The sequence below is a fragment of the Charadrius vociferus genome, unplaced genomic scaffold (genome assembly GCF_000708025.1).
Source record: "Charadrius vociferus isolate BGI_N301 unplaced genomic scaffold, ASM70802v2 scaffold89, whole genome shotgun sequence".
NCBI lineage: Eukaryota > Metazoa > Chordata > Aves > Charadriiformes > Charadriidae > Charadrius > Charadrius vociferus.
The window spans coordinates 51413-70225 of record NW_009649844.1 but is presented as its reverse complement, the minus strand read 5'-3'; the positions used below and the strand labels follow the sequence as shown (position 1 = coordinate 70225).

The window sequence follows — 18813 nt, the reverse complement described above, 5'->3', positions numbered from 1 at the left end:
GGTGTGTTTCATGCCCATGGGGCAGATCGGGGGGTCCCTGGGGTGCCGGGGGGTCCTCAAGGTGCTGTGGGGACAGAGTGTTGGTTGGAGGGGTTCTGGGTGCTGTGAGGTTCTCCAGGGTGCTCTGGGTGACCCCGTGATAGCCCTCCCCACCCCCACCCCACCATGACCGCTGGTGTCCCCAGGGTGACGATGGTGACACCGGCGGTGCTGCGGTTGGAGACGGAGGAGCGGGTGGTACTGGAGGCACCGGGGTTGACCGCCCCCGCCGAAGCCACCCTCCTGGTGCAGGACTTTCCCCTCAAGCGCCACGTGCTCTACCAGATCCGTATGCAACTGAGCCCCAACGAGGGCATGTTGGCCAGCACCACCGTCAAAGTATGTCACCACCCCCGTGTCACCTCCCCGCCTGTCACTGCCCCCTCCCGCCCCCGAGCAGGGTGACCCATGGCGGTCAAGCCTATACGAGAAGGTGGAGAAGATCCACGGGGGTGGTGGGACCTGGGGGAGGATGTGGTCACCATGGGGATGGCTGATCTGAGGTCATTGGGGACAGTGACCCCAGGGGGCCTTGGAGATGGTGACCCCATGATTAGAGGATGGTCACCACTGGGTTCATGGGGATGGTCACCCCTGTATCTTTGGGGACAGTCACCCCGGGGTCCATGGAGATGGTCACCTCATGATCAGAGGATGGTCACCCCTGGATCTTTGGGGACAGTCACCCCGGGGTCCATGGAGATGGTCACCTCATGATCAGAGGATGGTCACCCCTGGATCTTTGGGGACAGTCACCCCGGGGTCCATGGAGATGGTCACCTCATGATCAGAGGATGGTCACCCCTGGATCTTTGGGGACAGTCACCCCGGGGTCCATGGAGATGGTCACCTCATGATCAGAGGATGGTCACCCCTGGATCTTTGGGGACAGTCACCCCGGGGTCCATGGAGATGGTCACCTCATGATCAGAGGATGGTCACCCCTGGATCTTTGGGGACAGTCACCCCGGGGTCCATGGAGATGGTCACCTCATGATCAGAGGATGGTCACCCCTGGATCTTTGGGGACAGTCACCCCGGGGTCCATGGAGATGGTCACCTCATGATCAGAGGATGGTCACCCCTGGATCTTTGGGGACAGTCACCCCGGGGTCCATGGAGATGGTCACCTCATGATCAGAGGATGGTCACCCCTGGATCTTTGGGGACAGTCACCCCGGGGTCCATGGAGATGGTCACCTCATGATCAGAGGATGGTCACCCCTGGATCTTTGGGGACAGTCACCCCGGGGTCCATGGAGATGGTCACCTCATGATCAGAGGATGGTCACCCCTGGATCTTTGGGGACAGTCACCCCGGGGTCCATGGAGATGGTCACCTCATGATCAGAGGATGGTCACCCCTGGATCTTTGGGGACAGTCACCCCGGGGTCCATGGAGATGGTCACCTCATGATCAGAGGATGGTCACCCCTGGATCTTTGGGGACAGTCACCCCGGGGTCCATGGAGATGGTCACCTCATGATCAGAGGATGGTCACCCCTGGATCTTTGGGGACAGTCACCCCGGGGTCCATGGAGATGGTCACCTCATGATCAGAGGATGGTCACCCCTGGATCTTTGGGGACAGTCACCCCGGGGTCCATGGAGATGGTCACCTCATGATCAGAGGATGGTCACCCCTGGATCTTTGGGGACAGTCACCCCGGGGTCCATGGAGATGGTCACCTCATGATCAGAGGATGGTCACCCCTGGATCTTTGGGGACAGTCACCCCGGGGTCCATGGAGATGGTCACCTCATGATCAGAGGATGGTCACCCCTGGATCTTTGGGGACAGTCACCCCGGGGTCCATGGAGATGGTCACCTCATGATCAGAGGATGGTCACCCCTGGATCTTTGGGGACAGTCACCCCGGGGTCCTTGGAGGTGATCACCCCATGATCAGAGGATGGTGACCCCTGGGTCTTTGTTGTTGGTCACCCTGAAGTCCTTGGGGACTGTCACCTTGCATTTTCAACCCTGTTCCCTGAGCATGGGTGCCATCTGGTGTCCCCTGGCTGGCCCCTGTGCTGCAGGTGCCACCCGGTGTCCTCTGTCACCGCAGGTGTCCGCCAAGGCACTGCCGCAGGCAGTGGGGAAGCAGTTTGTCTCCCTGACGGCGCGGGTGGCCCAGGTGACCCTGGAGAAGGTGTTGTTGGTGTCACTCCAGAGCGGCCACATCTTCCTGCAGACCGACAAACCCATCTACACCCCCGGCTCCACCGGTGCGTCCTTGGGGTGCTGGGTCTCACTGTGGCACGTTGGGGTGCTGGTGGCACCTTGGGGTGCTGTGTCCTCTCCGTGGCACCTTGGGGTCTTGGTGGCCTCTTTAGGGTGTTGGATTCCTTCCACAGCACCTTGGGGTGCTGGTGTGACCTTGGGGTGCTGGGGTCCAGCACCCATTTGGGGACATCCACCTGGCATCTCCACTGGGACCCAGCGCCCATTTTGGGGTCCAGCACCCATTTCTGGATGTCCCCGCACCATCCCCGCTCCTGACTTTGTCCCCCATGTCGCCTCCCAGTCCTCTGCCGCCTCTTCGCTCTGAACCACCTCATGGAACCAGCACCCAAGACAGTGGTCGTGGAGGTCAAGGTGGGTGCCCTCGGGGGACATGGGGACATGGGGACACAGCCACCCATGCCACCGCCCCCAACCTCTCCATGTCCCTTCAGACGCCTGACAATGTGATCATCAAGCAAGTGCCCGTGTCCTCACCAATGAAGACCGGCATCTTATCCCTCAACCACAACCTGCCCGAGGTCGTCAGGTGGGTGTCACCTCCTACGGTGGCTCGGGGACATCTGTGACCCCAGGCTTGTGCCCTCACCCTGTGCCCTGCCTTTTCCAGCTTGGGGACGTGGACGATAATGGCCAAATTTGAAGACTCACCAGAACAGCTTTTCAGCACCCAGTTTGAAGTCAAGGAGTATGGTAAGGTGGGGTGGGGGTCCCCAAGACACCTGGGTCCCTTGTGTCTCTCCTGGGTGCCCGGGTCCATTAGGTGTCCACCCCACAGTGCTGCCAAGCTTTGAGGTGATCCTGGAGCCGGAGGAGAAGTTCCTCTACATCGATCGGGAGGAGGATTTCCGAGTGTCCATCACGGCCAGGTGGGATGGAGACCCCAAAACTGCTCATTTTGGGGAGTCGAAGCCCCGTGGGTGATGGTGTGGGGTGACATTCCTGCGCTGCTCCTGTGTAAAGTCCCCAGGGGCGAGGGGGTGGCAGGGATGCAAGGGGACAGGGATGAGGGCGATGGGGATGTGGGGAAATGGGATGATGGGGACAGGGGGTGAGGGGGGACACGGGGTGATGGTGACGGAGGTGGCAGGGTGTGAGATGACAGAGGGACATGGGCATATGGGGTGACAGGGACAGGGTGATGAGGACAGGGGGTGACAGGGTTGCATGACAAGAGGACGTGGGGTGACAGTAGTGGGGATGTGGGGTGACATTGATGGGGATGTGATGAGGACACGGGGACAGGGGTCGAGGGTGATGGTGGTGGCTCGTCCACAGGTACCTGTACGGGAAGCGCCTGCAGGGGACAGCCTTCGTCCTCTTCGGCGTTATGGTGGACGACGAGAAGAAGAGCATCCCCCAGTCCCTGCGGCGTGTCGAGGTGACCCTGTCCTTGTCCCCGTCCCCATCCCTCGTCCCTATTCCAGTCCCCTGTTGAGCTCTGTCCCTTGCTAAGCCTCCTCCTCCTCTTTGTCCTCATCCCTGTCCCACGCTGAGCTCTTCCATCCCCTGTCCCCACTCCCATCCTTGTCCCCATCCCGATCCCCGCGGCTGTCCCCTGTCCCACTAACTCCATGCCGCAGGTGATCGATGGGGACGGGGAAGCCGTGCTCTCCATGGCCACGCTACGGGAGCGATTTGCCAACCCCCACGAGCTGGTGGGACATTCACTCTACGTCTCCGTCACCGTACTCACCGAGTCAGGTGTGAGGGGGGACCACAGGGGACACAGGGGACTTGGGGGTGAGGGACAACAGGGACATGTGACGCCACAGGTTCTATGTCTCTGTCACAGTCTTCAACAAGTTGTGTAGGTGGGGGGACACTTGGGGACGTGTGGGACCATAGGGGGATGGGGACACTTGGGGACGTGTGGGACCACAGGGGGATGGGAACACTTGGGGACATGTGTGGTTGGGGACAGCAAAGGATGGGGAGACATGAGGTTGGGGACAGGTAGGGTTGGGGACAGCGAAGATGGGGACATCTGGGGCCACCCAAGGTCCGACGGGGCTGTCCCTTGGGGGGGACTGGGAGTCCTGTGCTGGCGCCGGGTGACACGGCCATTCCCGTGGCCACCGCAGGCAGTGACATGGTGGAGGCACAGCGCAGTGGCATCCGCATCGTGACGTCCCCGTACACCATCCACTTCACCCACACCCCCAAGTACTTCAAGCCGGGGATGCCCTTCGATCTGACGGTAATGGCATCTGGGGACAGGGATGGGGACAGCGGTGGCATTGGCCCAGGACCCCCATGGTACCAGGGTCCCCAGCATCAGGATGGCACACTTGTGGGTGGAGGACACTTGGGGACCAGGGTCTGTCCCCGTGTCATATCACTGTGTCACCTGGAGAGAGCCTGGAGACCGTGGTTTGTCCCTGTGTCACCTGGGTGGCACTAGGTGACATGTCCCTCATGCAATGTCCCCACATAAGGTCCTCACGTCACACCACATCCCCTCCAGGTCTACGTCACCAACCCAGATGAGTCCCCAGCTCCACGTGTCACCGTCAAGGCTGATGGCTTCCAGGGTGTTGTCTCCACCCAGGGTGATGGCACAGCCAAGCTGGTCCTTAACATGCCGGCCAACAAGGACAGCGTCCCCATCACTGTGAGTGGGGCTGGATACTGTGGTGGCCTTCAAACTGGGGTGGCTGAGGTGGCTGGGGACAGGGGTGGTTGAGGTGACCTGGGGTTTGAGGTTGCTGAGACAAGCAAGGTGGCTGAGATGTCCAGGATGACCAAGGACCATGACCAGCAGGATCAAGAGACCAGGATGGTGTAGACATCTGTGGTGGCCAAGGGATAGGACCATCCTGGCCACCATTGACCAAGGACCAACATGGCCAAGGTCAGGGGGACCAGAATGGCTGAGATAACTGTGGTGATCAAGATGTCCAGAATGAGCAAGGACCAGGGCTATACTGGTCACCACTGACCAAGGAGCAGGACTGGCTGGTGTTGGGGCAACCATGGTGGCCAACGCAACTGGGTTGACCAACACAATTGGGTTGACCCAGACATCTAGGGTGATCAAGGACCAGGATGGCCAGTGTCAGGGAGACTGGAGGAGATGGCCAAGTTGTCCATGGTAGCCTGCAGCCAGGGTCAGCGTGGTTCACCAGTAACCAAGAACTGGGATGGCCAAGGTCAGGGGGATGGGAGTGGCCATGATGTTCAGGGCAGCCAAGGGCCAGGAGGGCCAATGGCAGGGGGACGAAGGTGGTTGACTAGGGTGGCCAGGACATCCAGGGTAGCAGAGATGGTCAAGTTGACCAAGAAGGTGATCACCATTGACCAAGGACCAGGGCAGCAGGGTTCAGGGACACCAGGACAGCCAAGACCTCTACGGTGGCCAAGGCCTCCATGCTGACCCCTGCCCAGTTCTCCCTGTTGACCGAGTGCCACCGTGTCCCCTGTGTTACAGGTGCGGACAGACCAGGCGGGGCTGCCCCCTGACCGCCAAGCCTTGCGGAAGATGACCGCCGAAGCCTACCGCAGCCAAAGTGGTTCCGGCAACCTCCTCCACCTGGCCATAGCAGCCACCGAGCTGAAACCCGGTGACAACCTCGCCGTGAACTTCCACCTCAAGAGCAACAGCAACGCCGTCCGAGACTCCGTCCCGTACTTCACCTACCTGGTGAGCACGCTTGGCCTCTGCCAACCAACTGCTCCTCATCTTGGAGACCTCGGTGTCCAGGTGGCCACCAACCCTACCTTTCCTTCCCCGCCACAGATCATGAGCAAGGGACGCATCATCCGTGTGGGGCGACAGAGGCACGAGGCTGGTCAGAGCCTGGTCACCATGTCACTACCAGTGACAGCCGAGCTCATCCCCTCCTTCCGTATTGTGGCCTACTACTTTGTGATGCCCGGCGAGATTGTCGCCGACTCTGTCTGGGTTGACGTCAAGGACACCTGCATGGGCACCGTGAGTGTGTCCCCACTGTCCTAGATGGCGGTGGGGCTCGTGGGCCTACTGGCTGGGCCTTGGAACTGGTTTAGGTGGCCCTTGAGGTGGCCCGTGATGGGGATTGGGTGTCACTTAGGTGGTTTGGCTAGTCCATGAGGAGGCTTGGGCATCTCACAGGGGGCTTTGGGTGGCCCATTGATGGTCCAGATGGTCCACGGTGGAGGACACAGCCATCAATTACCCCTGGAGGACTCCAACACCCTATGGGGTTGGGGTACCACCATGGGGCAGCTCCTGGGGGTGTGGTGAAGGTTTCTTTGAGGGCATCCCATGGCCATGACCCCCCACCCCACGCCGTGTCTCTGGCAGCTGGTGGTGAAGGGAGCGACAGAAGCTGACAACCGGGTGCACGAACCGGGGACACCCATGCGGCTGCGCATCGAGGGTGACCACAACGCCTACGTGGGGTTGGTGGCAGTGGACAAAGGCGTCTTCGTCCTCAGCAAGAAGAACAAGCTCACCCAGTCCAAGGTGGGTGGCCGGGTCCCCGTCCCCACTGTCCCCAGGTGGCGGCAGTGGTTGTCATGGCTGTCCCACCTTGGTCGCAGGTTTGGGACACGGTGGAGAAGAGTGACATTGGCTGCACCCCAGGCAGTGGGAGGGACAACGTGGGTGTCTTTGCTGATGCTGGCCTCAGCCTGGTCACCAACGTGAAGATCACCACGCCCCCGCGAGCAGGTAAGGGACATGCTGGGGACTTGGGACAACCTGGGGTGGCACCTCGAGGATGGGGTAGGTGGAACTTTGGGGATGTGGCACCTCAAGGACGGGGGAGTGTGACACCTCAGGGATGGGGGATGTGTCCCCTGAGCTTTGGGCTGTGACAACTGATGTCAAGGGGAAGTGACACCTGGGTTTGGGGCCGTGACACTGTGGGGTCCTGACCTGTGTCCTCTCTGTCCCCAGAGGTCCAGTGTTCCCAGCCTGCGAAACGCAAGCGTCGCTCCCTGCAGCTCATCGAGTACAAAGGCAGCAAGGGTAGGTGGCATCAAGAGTGTCCCATGTCCCCAGGAATACTGGAATGTCCCGTGTCCCTGGAGATGCTGGATTGTCCCGTGTCCCTGAGGATGCCAAAGTGTCTCAGGTCCCTGAGGGACACCAGAGCATCCCACATCCCAATCAATACCAGTGTCCCGTGTCCCTGAGGGACACCAGAGTGTCCCATGTCCCTGGTGATACCACAACATCCCAAATCCCAACGAGTACCATTGTCCCGTGTCCCTGAGGGACACCAGAGTGTCCCATGTCCCTGGTGATACCACAGCATCCCAAATCCCAACGAGTACCATTGTCCCGTGTCCCTGAGGGACACCAGAGTGTCCCATGTCCCTGGTGATACCACAACATCCCATATCCCAACGAGTACCATTGTCCCGTGTCCCTGAGGGACACCAGAGTGTCCCATGTCCCTGGTGATACCACAACATCCCATATCCCAACGAGTACCATTGTCCCGTGTCCCTGAGGGACACCAGAGTGTCCCATGTCCCTGACGGCCCTCGGGCCAGGGGCTTTGGGACTGGGTGCCAGTTGGATGCCTCGGTGCTGGCAGCGGCTGAGTACACGGACAAGATGCTGCGCAAGTGTTGCGAGGACGGCATGAAGGAAAACCCCATGGGCCACAGCTGCGAGTATCGGACCAACTACATCCAGGATGGAGAAGCCTGTGTCCGGGCCTTCCTTGACTGCTGCAACTACATCAAGGGCATCCGTGACAAGAAGCAACGGGAGTTCCACCTCGAGCTGGCTCGAAGCAAGTGCTGGGCAATGGTGGGGTGATGGCGGAGCTGGTGGTTGGGAGAAGCTTGGGTGAAGTTTAAGTGAAGCTTGGGTGAAGGTCAGGTGAACCTCAGGTGTTGCTTGAGCTATCCTTGGGTGAAGGTCAAGTGAACCTCGGGTCCTGCTTGAGCTATCATTGTGTGATGCTTGGGTGAAGGTCAGGTGTTGCTTGAGCTATCCTTGGGTGATGCTTGGGTGAAGGTCAGGTAAACCGTAGGTGTTGCTTGAGCTATCCTTGGGCGATGCTTGCACGAAGGTCAGGAGAACCTCTGGTGTTGCTTGTGCTATCCTTGGGCACTATGTGGATGAATTTTGGGCAATGCTTGGGTGAAAGTTGGGTGATGCCTAGACAATGCTTGGGCAAAACAAGGGTGGTGCTTAAATGGTGCTGGAGTCATACTGGCTCCACCCAGGGGCTGGGCCCCTGAGGCCACGGTCGAGAGGGATGGTACCACCCCCAGGCGAGGAGGACGATGACTTCCTGGATGACAGGGACATCACCTCGCGGAGCCTCTTCCCAGAGAGCTGGCTGTGGCAGGTGGAGCCACTGACGGAGGAACCCAATCAACTGGGGTGAGCCCCATCCCCTTGTCCCACTACCTGTCCACCCCATGGGGTGATCCTCCACCTTGGGGATCATTACCTCCTCCCTGTCCAGACCTGGACACCTCCTTACCCGGTCTGGAGACCAGCTATGATCCCCTCCAAGTCCAGACAAGGGCTACGTTTGATGCTCTGGTGCTGCCTTGGGACCAGCTGTGACACTTTGGTCCAGCTCAGGGGCCACCTACAGTCCCCTGATCTAGCTTGGGGACCAGTTATGACCCCCCCTACTCCAGCTTGGTGGCTGGTTACACCTCCCCAGCCTACCTTGCGGCCAGTTATGACCCTCTTGGTCCTTTTCATCTTCTCCAGCATCTCCACGAAGACTCTGCCTGTGTACCTGAAGGACTCCATCACTACGTGGGAGGTCCTGGCTGTCAGCCTCTCACCAACCAAGGGTACATAATGGAGCAGGAAGGTGTCCCTGGGGATCAAAGGAATGCCCCAAACCTTGGGGGTGGTCCCTGGGACTTGAAGGGTCCCCTAAAGCCTGGCAGGTTTCCTTGGGGTTTGAGGGATCTCCAAAATCTTAGAGGGGTGCATACCACTGGAGAGGTGCCCCAGATTTCACGGAGATCCCCCAAAGCTTGGTGGTGGTCTTTGGGACTTGAGGGATCTCCTAAGCCTTGGGAGGACTCCACGGGACTTGAGGGATCTCTGAAAGCCTTGGGGATGTCCGTGGGACTTGAGGGGTCCAGCAGGCCCATGAGCCTGAACCTCACGTCTCTGGGGGCCACCCCACAGGGCTATGCGTGGCTGACCCCTATGAGATCACGGTGATGAAGGAGTTCTTCATCGACCTGCGCCTGCCCTACTCTGTGGTGAGGAACGAGCAGGTGGAGATCCGTGCCATCCTCTACAACTACTGGACACACGATATCACGGTTGGCAGGGGAACCACACCTGGGCTTCTTGGGGGGTGGTCTGTAGCCACCTGAACCCCATGGTCGACATCTCTGTGCCATATAGGTGCGCGTGGAGCTGATGCACAACCCAGCCCTGTGCAGCGCCTCCACCTCCAAGATGCGCTACCAGCAGATCCTCAAACTGAAAGCTCAGTCATCGTGGGCCGTGCCATTCGTCATCGTGCCCTTGCATCTGGGACTGCATGACGTCGAGGTGAAGGCAGCCGTCCGGGGCAGCTTCGTAGCTGATGGTGTCAAGAAGAAGCTCAAAGTTGTGGTGAGTCACCGTTGCTGCTCATGGCGTCTCCACCACACGGTGCCACCTCCATCCCTAAGATGTCCCCAGTGTGGTATCCCTGTGACATCCCTGTCTCCCGCTTTCATCCCGGTGTTGGTACTCATGGAGGAAGGATCCTCCCCCCAGGATGCTCAAGTGTGGTCTTCTGGGTCTCTCCCAGTTTGTCCCATGACCTGGGGAGTGCTGGTTTACACTGGGACACCTTTCCCAGAGAGGTTGGGAAGGGGAGACCCAAAACCAGCCCAGCCTTTAGCGTTGGACTCTCACCTCTGCAGCCCGAAGGGATGAGATTGGAGAAGACGGTGAAGATAGTTGAGCTGGACCCGCAGAAGAAGGGAGTCAGTGAGTGGTCTTGGGGATGTCTCCGCCCCACGGGGATGTCCCACTGAGGGAAGGATCTGGGGCATCTCAGGGAAGTCCCACTGTGGGTCTGGGACATTTTGGGGGGTGAAGTCTGTCCCACCAAGGGTAGGACTGGGGCATGTTGGGGGACAAAGGACACCCCAGTATGGAGCTGGGGTATCTCAGGGAATGAGGGATGTCCTGCTGTGGGTCTGGGGCACCCTTGGTGACAAGGGACATCCTACTATGGAGCTGGGCCACCTCAAGGGAGGAGGGACATCCTGGAACATCTTGAGGGACAAAGGACATCCTGCTGTGCATGTGGGGCAGGGCTGGGTCACCTCCAAGTGGTGGTGATGGGTGGGGGTCATGAAGGATTTGGGGCCACCCATCTCCATCCTGGCCTCCCTGCCCCATAGATGGCGTACAGGAAGAGAAGGTGAGGGCAGCCAACCTCTCGGACATTGTCCCCAACACTGAGTCAGAGACCAAAGTCAGCATCCAAGGTGAGAGCAGGGGGTGGAACGCACCCAGGGATGAGCTGGGAGGTGGCAGGGGACACTCCTTGGCTTGACGTCTCCCCTTCTTCTGGTCCAGGCAACCCTGTGTCCATCATGGTGGAGAAAGCCATCGACGGGGACAAGCTGAAGCACCTCATCGTGACGCCAGCGGGCTGCGGGGAGCAGAACATGATCGGGATGACGCCCACCGTCATCGCCACCCACTACCTGGACAGCACATTGCAGTGGGAGACCTTCGGTGTCGACCGCCGCACTGAGGCCATCAACTTGATTAAAAAAGGTAGGAGCATCCCCCGAAGGGTGGGAGCGTCCCCTGGTTTCCTCTCTTGGGGTGCAAAATGCCACCATCATCCAAGGTGCTGAAGAAATCTGCCCCTTTGAAGAAGACACGGGTTGGGTTCTACCAGTTTGGGGATTTGTAGAGTACTGGAACGTGCTCTGGAGTGGGTTGGTGGCCTGAAGCTACCTCAACTTGGCTGGGTGCTCCTTGTGTTGGCCAACCACCATCTCCTCACCAGGTTACACCCAACAACTTGCGTTCCGGAAAGCTGATAGCTCCTATGCCGCCTTCAAAAACCGTCCATCAAGCACATGGTGAGAATCACCTTGCCACCACCACGTGGGTCCGGGTGGCAGGGTTGGACACAACACTAAGGTCCTCCTGTCTCCAGGTTGACAGCCTACGTGGCCAAAGTCTTTGCCATGGCCATCAAGCTGGTAGACATTGAGCCCGAGGTGGTTTGTGGTGCCGTGAAATGGCTCATCCTGGAGAAGCAGAAGCCAGATGGGATTTTCCAAGAAGATGCTCCTGTCATCCATAGGGAGATGGTGGTACGGGGGGACCCAAACCCTGTCCCTGCTGGTGGCCAAAGCCCTGTTGGCTTGAAGATGGGCTTTTGGAATGAGCTGTGGGGAAAGGACTATGTCGGGTGACAGGGAGGAGTGTTGGGTGGACAGAACTTGCTGTGGAAACCCCGTTCCTCAGGTTTTTTCCCCCCACATTTTGTCACGCAGGGAGGCTACGAGGGTGCCGAGCCCGAGGTGTCACTGACAGCCTTCGTCCTCATCGCGCTGCAGGAAGCCCGGGCAGTCTGCAAGGACCATGTCAACGTGAGTGGCGCAGTCCTCAACCCCACGTGGGGAGAGACCCGGGGAGGTGGACAACTGGCACCTGTCACATAGAAGGACAGTGTTGCAAGATGAGGCGCCCGGCCCTTATAGCAGCCACCTGAGAAGCCAAACGTACCGTCCTTTCTGCCCAGAGCTTGGACGGGAGCATCACCAAAGCCGCCGAATACCTTGCCCGGAGGTACCAATCGCTGAACCGACCTTACACGGTGGCCCTGTCCTCCTACGCCTTGGCCCTGACCGGGAAACTCAAAAGCGAGAAAGTTCTCATGAAGTTTTCCAAAGGTGAGGTCTTTCCTGGGGGTGGGGGAGGGGGCAAAACCCGGGGGTGTGGTGGTGGGGGAGAAGTAATTATGGGTTACCTGGTGGGGGGAGAAATCACCTCGAGAGGGTACTGAGGGATTGATGTCACCCCAGAGGGCAAACGCTGGGAGGAACGCAACGCCCACACCTACAACATCGAGGGGACGTCCTACGCGTTGCTGGCCTTGCTGCAAATGGAGAAGCCGGAGCTGACAGGACCAGTGGCCCGCTGGCTGGCCCAGCAGAACTACTTTGGTGGTGGCTACGGATCCACTCAGGTGGGCTACGACCTCCCCTGGCACCCATGGGTGCTGCCCTGGCACCCACAGCCGTGGTGGGAGGAGTGGTATGTGATGGGGAAGAGAGAGATTGAGGGCTTTGTTGGGGGTTGAGGGGTCGCCTTGTGGCCCTGGGGACTCCAGGGACATGGCATGCCTCTTGGGGGACACCTCTGGTCCCATGGGACCTCAAAGGCATTGGGGGACCCCTCAGGGCTTGGGGGTGACCTCAGGGCCCTTGGGACCCCCCAGGCACGTGGCATGTCCTCGGGGAACACCCCTGGTCCCACGGGATCTCAAGGGCTTTGGAAAACCCAAAAGACCTGTCCCTGGGGGACACCCTGGTCCTTGGGGACACCTTCAGACCCTGGGGACCCTCAGGGACACATCCTGTCCCTGGGGGACACCTCTGCTCCGTAAGACCCCCAAAGGGTATGTTCCAGGTGATATCAGGTGGCCTCAGGACTTGGAGGTCACCCTGGGCTCAAGGACCACCCAGGGGCATTTGGGGATGCTCCAGACGGTGTCCCCAAGCCCTGGTGACACAGGTGTCCCTTCAGGCCACCATCCTGGTATTCCAAGCGTTGGCCCAGTACCAGGTGGCGACTCCACGGCAGCTGGAGCTCAACCTGGACGTGTCGGTGTTGCTGCCACGACGCGCCAGTGCCATCACCTACCGCATCGAGAACCGCAACGCCCTGGTGGCACGCTCCGCCGAGGTACCGCCACCCGTTGTCACTGTCACCATCAGGACCATGGGGATGGAGCTCTGCTCACCCCATTGTTGCTGTCCTTGGGGATGTCCCTGTCCCTTCCATGTCACCTTCTGTCCCCTCTGGGTCCTTTCAAAGCTTCGGATGTCCCTGCCATGTCCCTCCATGTCCCAGGCCGATCTTGTCCCCTCCCTCGTTGTGACCTGAAATGTCCCTGTCCCCTTCATGTCCCTCTGTGTCTTCTGGTTTCCTTGTCGCCTCCATGTCCTTCAATGTCCCTGTCCCCTTTGCGTCTTGCAATGCTGCTCTTCCCTCCATGTCCTGGGATGTCCCTGTCCCTTCTACACCCTCTCCATGTCCCCACATGCCTCCATGGCCCAGGATGCCCCATTTCCCTCCCAGGGGATGTCCATATCCCTCCCCAATGTCCCTTGTCCCCACAGACCAAGTTGAACGAGGACTTCACGGTGAAAGCTGAGGGTATGGGCAAGGGGACGATGACAGTGGTGACCGTCTACAATGCCAAGGTCCCCGAGAAGGACGACAAGTGTGACAATTTCGACCTGCAGGTGCAGGTGGAGGACGTGAAGATAGGTGAGCCCCCCACATGTCACCACCCCATGGCCTCTATGTGTACCCTCTATGTCCCCCTCTACCAAGTCCCTTCGTGGCACCCTGTGTCCCCTTCCATGTCCCCTCATTGCCCCCATGTCCCCCTCCATAGGCAAGGAAGAGGATGGTGTCATCCGCTCCGTCAAGATCACCATCTGCGCCAGGTAGGAGAGGCTGGGGACATCGGGGACACCAGGGACATTGGAGGGGAACGGGGATACTGGGACATCAGGGAAAGGATGGGGACGTCGGGGTCAAACAGAGCTCAGCCCCACCTTGTCCCGTAGGGATCCTTGGGAGTGGGGACATGAGGGATGGGGACACTGGGGACAATAGGGCAGTTGGGGACAGGTGGGTGGCCTCAACCCTGTCCCCACAGGTACCTGGACAATGTGGATGCCACCATGTCCATCCTTGATGTCTCCATGCTCACGGGTTTCTCACCTGACATCCAGGACCTGAAGAGGGTGAGTGCAGGGACATGGGGACACACATGGGGACCCAGAGGGATGACGATGACACAGGACCGTGCATCTTTGTGCCATCGTGTCCCCTTGTGTGTCCCCCGTGTCCTTATGTCCCCACATCCCCATGTGTCCCCATGTTCCCCTGTGCCACTGCCACTGCATCCCTGCCTTTCCCTCCACGGCCACGTGTCCCCATGTCCCCTGGTGTCACTGTGTCACCATGTCCCCCTGTGTCCCCACATCCCTGCAAGTCCCCTGCAGCCTGCCACCACCACGTGTCCCTGTGTGTCCCACGTGACTCCCACCACCATATCCCTGTTGTGCCCCCTTGCCCATACATCCCCATGTCCCGATGTGGTTGCACGTCCCCACGTGTCCCTTCATGTCCTACATGCCCGGTGTCACCGTGTCCCTGTCACCAGCTCACGGAGGGGGTGGACAGGTACATCTCCAAGTTCGAGATGGACCAAGCACTGGCGGACCGCAGCAACCTCGTCATCTACCTTGACAAGGTGGGGACACAGGGGACGTGAGGGACATGGGGGCGGGGGTATGACGGAACAGGATGGGGACATGATAGGACAGGGATGGGGACAGGAACAAGATGGGTCAGGGATGGGAACATGATAGGACAGGGATGGGGACAGGAACAAGATGGGTCAGGGATGGGAACATGATAGGACAGGGATGGGGACAGGGACAAAGAAGGGTACAGGATGGAGTTGGGGACATGGGCAGGGACAGGTATGGGGATAAAGCTGGGGACAAGGAGGGGCAGGACTGGGACAGGGATGGGACGGGGACATAGGTGGGGTTGGGGACATGGATAGAGACTGGAACAGGGACAGAGGTGGCAATGAAGTTGGGGACATGGATGGGGACAGAGGTGGGGACAGGAAAAGGAGCTCTGGGGTGGGGACAGGGATGGGGATGGGTCCAGGTCATGGGTAGGGACAACATAGGGACATGGCTGGGGACAGGGTATGGCTGACTGTCACCCCTATCCTCATGTCCTTGTCCCCAGATCTCGCACAAGGCCGAGGAGTGTTTCTCCTTCAAGGCCCACCAGCGATTCAGGGTGGGCTTGATCCAGCCCGCGGCCGTCACCGTCTACAGCTACTACAAGATCGGTGAGCCCCGCGTCCCCTTGTGTCACCTCAAGGTCCCCTCCACTCCCACACTCCCCTCTCTGCCCCCATCTTCCACAAAGTCCCCTCCGTGTCCTCCCTTTGTGTCCCCTCCCACTTCCTTTGTCCCACCACGGCCCTGCTGACCTTCTCCTCATCCTGTGTCACCACGTCCCCCCCATGTCCCTCAGCATTCCCACTGACCCTCTCCCTCCACATGTCACCACTGTGTCCCCGTGTCTCCCATCGGTCCTCTCCCTTTGTGTCCCCCCCCCATCTCATGTCCCCTCATGTCCCCGCAGATGACCGCTGCACCCGTTTCTACCATCCGGACAAAAACAAGGGGCAACTGAGCAAGATCTGCTACGGGGACGTGTGCCGCTGCGCTGAAGGTGACATGGGGATGCGGGGACACGGGGACAGACTGGGTCAACACCCCTGCCATGATGGGACATGTCATGGCCGTGATGGGACATATCATGGTTGTGATGGAACACATCACTGCTGTGAATGGGACATGTTATGGCCATGATGGGACATGTCATTGACATGATGGGATGTGTCACAACGGTGATGGAGTCATGTTCCGGCTGTGGTGGGACATGTCCCTGCCATGATAGGATGCGTTGGTGCCGCAATAGACCTTGTCATCGCTGTGTCCCCATGTCCCCGCAGAAAACTGCTTCGAGAGGCAAAAGGAGGATGTCCCCATCACCGTCAACCAACGCATCGAGCGCGCCTGCGAGCCAGGAGTTGACTACGGTGGGACACGGGGGACATGGGGACATGGGGGACATGGAGACATGGAAGGATAAGGAGGGATAGGGAGTCATGGGGGGAGCTTGGGCACATCGAGGGGACATAAAGGACATGGATGGGGACATGGAGGACCATAGAAGGATGAGGGGGACGAAGGCACATGGAGGGACAGGGTGGGGATGGAGGGGGACACGTGGAGGAAAGAAGGGGACAGAGGTCATGTGCTGAGGGGGCCACCCTGGAGCGGGGGTGCTGTCTAGGGGTGGGAGTGACACGGTGACATTGCCTTCCTCAGTGTACAAGGTGAAGCTGATGGCAGTGGAGCAGACGCCGTCCCACGACAACTACATCATGACCGTCCTCTCCGTCATCAAGATGGGTACGAGCACCCCCAGGGTGGGGGACAAGGCCACCCTGAGGGACATGGTGGGGGTCACCTAGGGTGGGGGACAGCCAGGGGCAGGGACACCCGGGTGGGTTGGGGTCACCAGTATGGTTGGGGGGTCACCAGGTGGGTTGGTGTCACCCAAGGGTGCAGGCGACACCTGTTGGGAAGGGACACCCAGGTGGGTTGGTGTCACCCAAGGGTGCCGGGGACACCCATGAGGGTTGGCGTCACCCAGGTGGGGTGGGGCACCCAAGGGTGCTGTGGAAAGCTGGAAGGAGCTGATGTCACCCATGGCTGATGTCACCATCTCACCGGTGTCAACAGTGAGATCCCTGGGGATTGAGAGTCCCCATTGCGGAACGTGTCAGAGTGGGTGTCCCTATTGTGTTGGGGGTGGAGGTGACATGTCACCTGTGTGTCTTCTCCTGGGACAGGCACCGATGAGGACCCAGCAGGAAGCAACCGGACCTTCGTCAGCCACCAGCAGTGCCGAGACGCTCTGAGGCTCCAGATTGGCCAGGACTACCTGCTCTGGGGGCTGGCCACTGACCTGTGGGTCACCGGCAACCGGTAGGGACATGGGAACACGTGTGGGGACACGAATGGGACCACATCTGTGGGGACAGGGGAACACAGGGACACGAGACGTGGGACACTGGAGACATGAGGACATGGGAATGTGAACGGGGAGATGGGACGTGGGGTGATGGGACAGGGGGTGATGGGACGTGGGGAGGTGGACATGGGGCCATGGGGACACAGAGACACGGTCACACTGACCCCCAAGTACACAGGCACATCCCTGGCCCAGTCCTGAGATTCTCCAGTGTCTCGTACAGGGTTGTGCACCCCGTTGCCCACCCCTCTGTGTGTGTGTGTGTGTGTGTGTGTCTCGGGGTACACCACCCTTTTGTGACCCGTGTCCCCTCTGTCCCTTACTTTCCCCAGCTTCTCTTACCTCATCGGCAAGGACACATGGCTGGAGACGTGGCCCTCGGAGGTGGCATGTCAGGAGCCTGACCTGCAAACCCTCTGCCAGGACTTCATTGAGTTCGTGTGTCCATCCTGAGCGAGTACCCCCCACCCATGGATGCCACCCACCCACCCCACATCCCGCTGCCCCCCTGTTGCCCCCACACACGCCCCTTTTTTTCTTTTTGGTTTTTTTTTGGGTTAAAAAAGTCCTTTCTGACAACCTGGCTCTGAATCTGCACAGTGTCAAGGGGATGTGGGGACACTAAGGGACAACGACCCCCAAGTACACAGGCACATCCCTGGCCCAGTCCTGAGATTCTCCAGTGTCTCGTACAGGGTTGTGCACCCCGTTGCCCACCCCTCTGTGTGTGTGTGTGTGTGTGTGTGTCTCGGGGTACACCACCCTTTTGTGACCCGTGTCCCCTCTGTCCCTTACTGTCCCCAGCTTCTCTTACCTCATCGGCAAGGACACATGGCTGGAGACGTGGCCCTCGGAGGTGGCATGTCAGGAGCCTGACCTGCAAACCCTCTGCCAGGACTTCATTGAGTTTGCCGAGTCCATGACCATGTTCGGGTGTCCATCCTGAGCGAGTACCCCCCACCCATGGGTGCCACCCACCCACCTCACATCCTTTTGGGTTAAAAAAGTCCTTTCTGACAACCTGGCTCTGAATCTGCACAGTGTCAAGGGGATGTGGGGACACTAAGGGACAACGGGTCATAGGGACACCATAGGGGACACCAGGGTGGTGAGGCCTTCAGAGTTGTTGTGGGGATTTTGTAGGGGACAGGAGTGATGTGGGGACACTAAGGGACAGTGGGTCATGGGGACATCAGGGTGGTGAGGCCTTCCTAGTTGTCGTGGGGACTTTGTAGGGGACATGGGGACACTAAGGGACAGAGGGTCATAGGGACGCCATAGGGGACACCAGGGTGGTGAGGCCTTCATAGCTGTCACAGGGACTTTGTAGGGGACAGGAGCGATGGGGGGACACTAAGGGACAACGGGTCATGAAGACAACCAGGGTGATGAGGCCTTCCTCGTTGTCATGGGGATTTTGTAGAGGACAGGAGTGATGTGGGGACACTAAAGGACAGTGGGTCATGGGGACATCAGGGTGGTGAGGCCTTCCTAGTTGTCGTGGGGACTTTGTAGGGGACGTGGGGACACTAAGGGACAAAGGGTCATAGGGACACCATAGGGGACACCAGGGTGGTGAGGCCTTCCTAGTTGTCGTGGGGACTTTGTAGGGGACAGGAGCGATGGGGGGACACTAAAGGACAGTGGGTCATGGGGACATCAGGGTGGTGAGGCCTTCCTAGTTGTCGTGGGGACTTTGTAGGGGACAGGAGC

At 59.5% G+C, this 18813-nt stretch overlaps 1 protein-coding gene across 1 annotated transcript; it reads left to right on the top strand.

Moving 5' to 3' along the window:
* Window positions 1-165: 165 nt before the first annotated feature.
* C3 (complement component 3) lies at window positions 166-18046 on the top strand. Its single transcript, XM_009890905.1, has 39 exons — window positions 166-378; window positions 2110-2269; window positions 2569-2639; window positions 2720-2814; window positions 2896-2978; window positions 3064-3154; window positions 3564-3666; window positions 3869-3989; window positions 4370-4485; window positions 4753-4899; window positions 5716-5928; window positions 6025-6219; window positions 6571-6732; window positions 6810-6939; window positions 7168-7239; window positions 7814-8014; window positions 8502-8613; window positions 8956-9041; window positions 9388-9527; window positions 9613-9825; window positions 10122-10188; window positions 10608-10694; window positions 10786-10989; window positions 11228-11303; window positions 11381-11540; window positions 11724-11819; window positions 11972-12122; window positions 12255-12418; window positions 12979-13137; window positions 13575-13725; window positions 13856-13907; window positions 14123-14210; window positions 14633-14722; window positions 15235-15340; window positions 15640-15729; window positions 16013-16099; window positions 16392-16475; window positions 16919-17054; window positions 17905-18046. The coding sequence occupies exons 1-39, from the start codon at window positions 166-168 to the stop codon at window positions 18044-18046; spliced, it is 4914 nt and encodes a 1637-aa protein (XP_009889207.1).
* The last annotated feature ends 767 nt before the right edge of the window (window positions 18047-18813 follow it).

Coding starts and splice junctions, on each gene's coding strand:
- C3 (XM_009890905.1), top strand. CDS start 166: ATGACCGCTGGTGTCCCCAGGGTGACGATGGTGACACCGGCGGTGCTG. Junction 2,815..2,895: donor AACCTGCCCGAGGTCGTCAG/GTGGGTGTCACC, acceptor TGCCTTTTCCAG/CTTGGGGACGTGGACGATAA. Junction 11,541..11,723: donor TCATCCATAGGGAGATGGTG/GTACGGGGGGAC, acceptor TTTGTCACGCAG/GGAGGCTACGAGGGTGCCGA.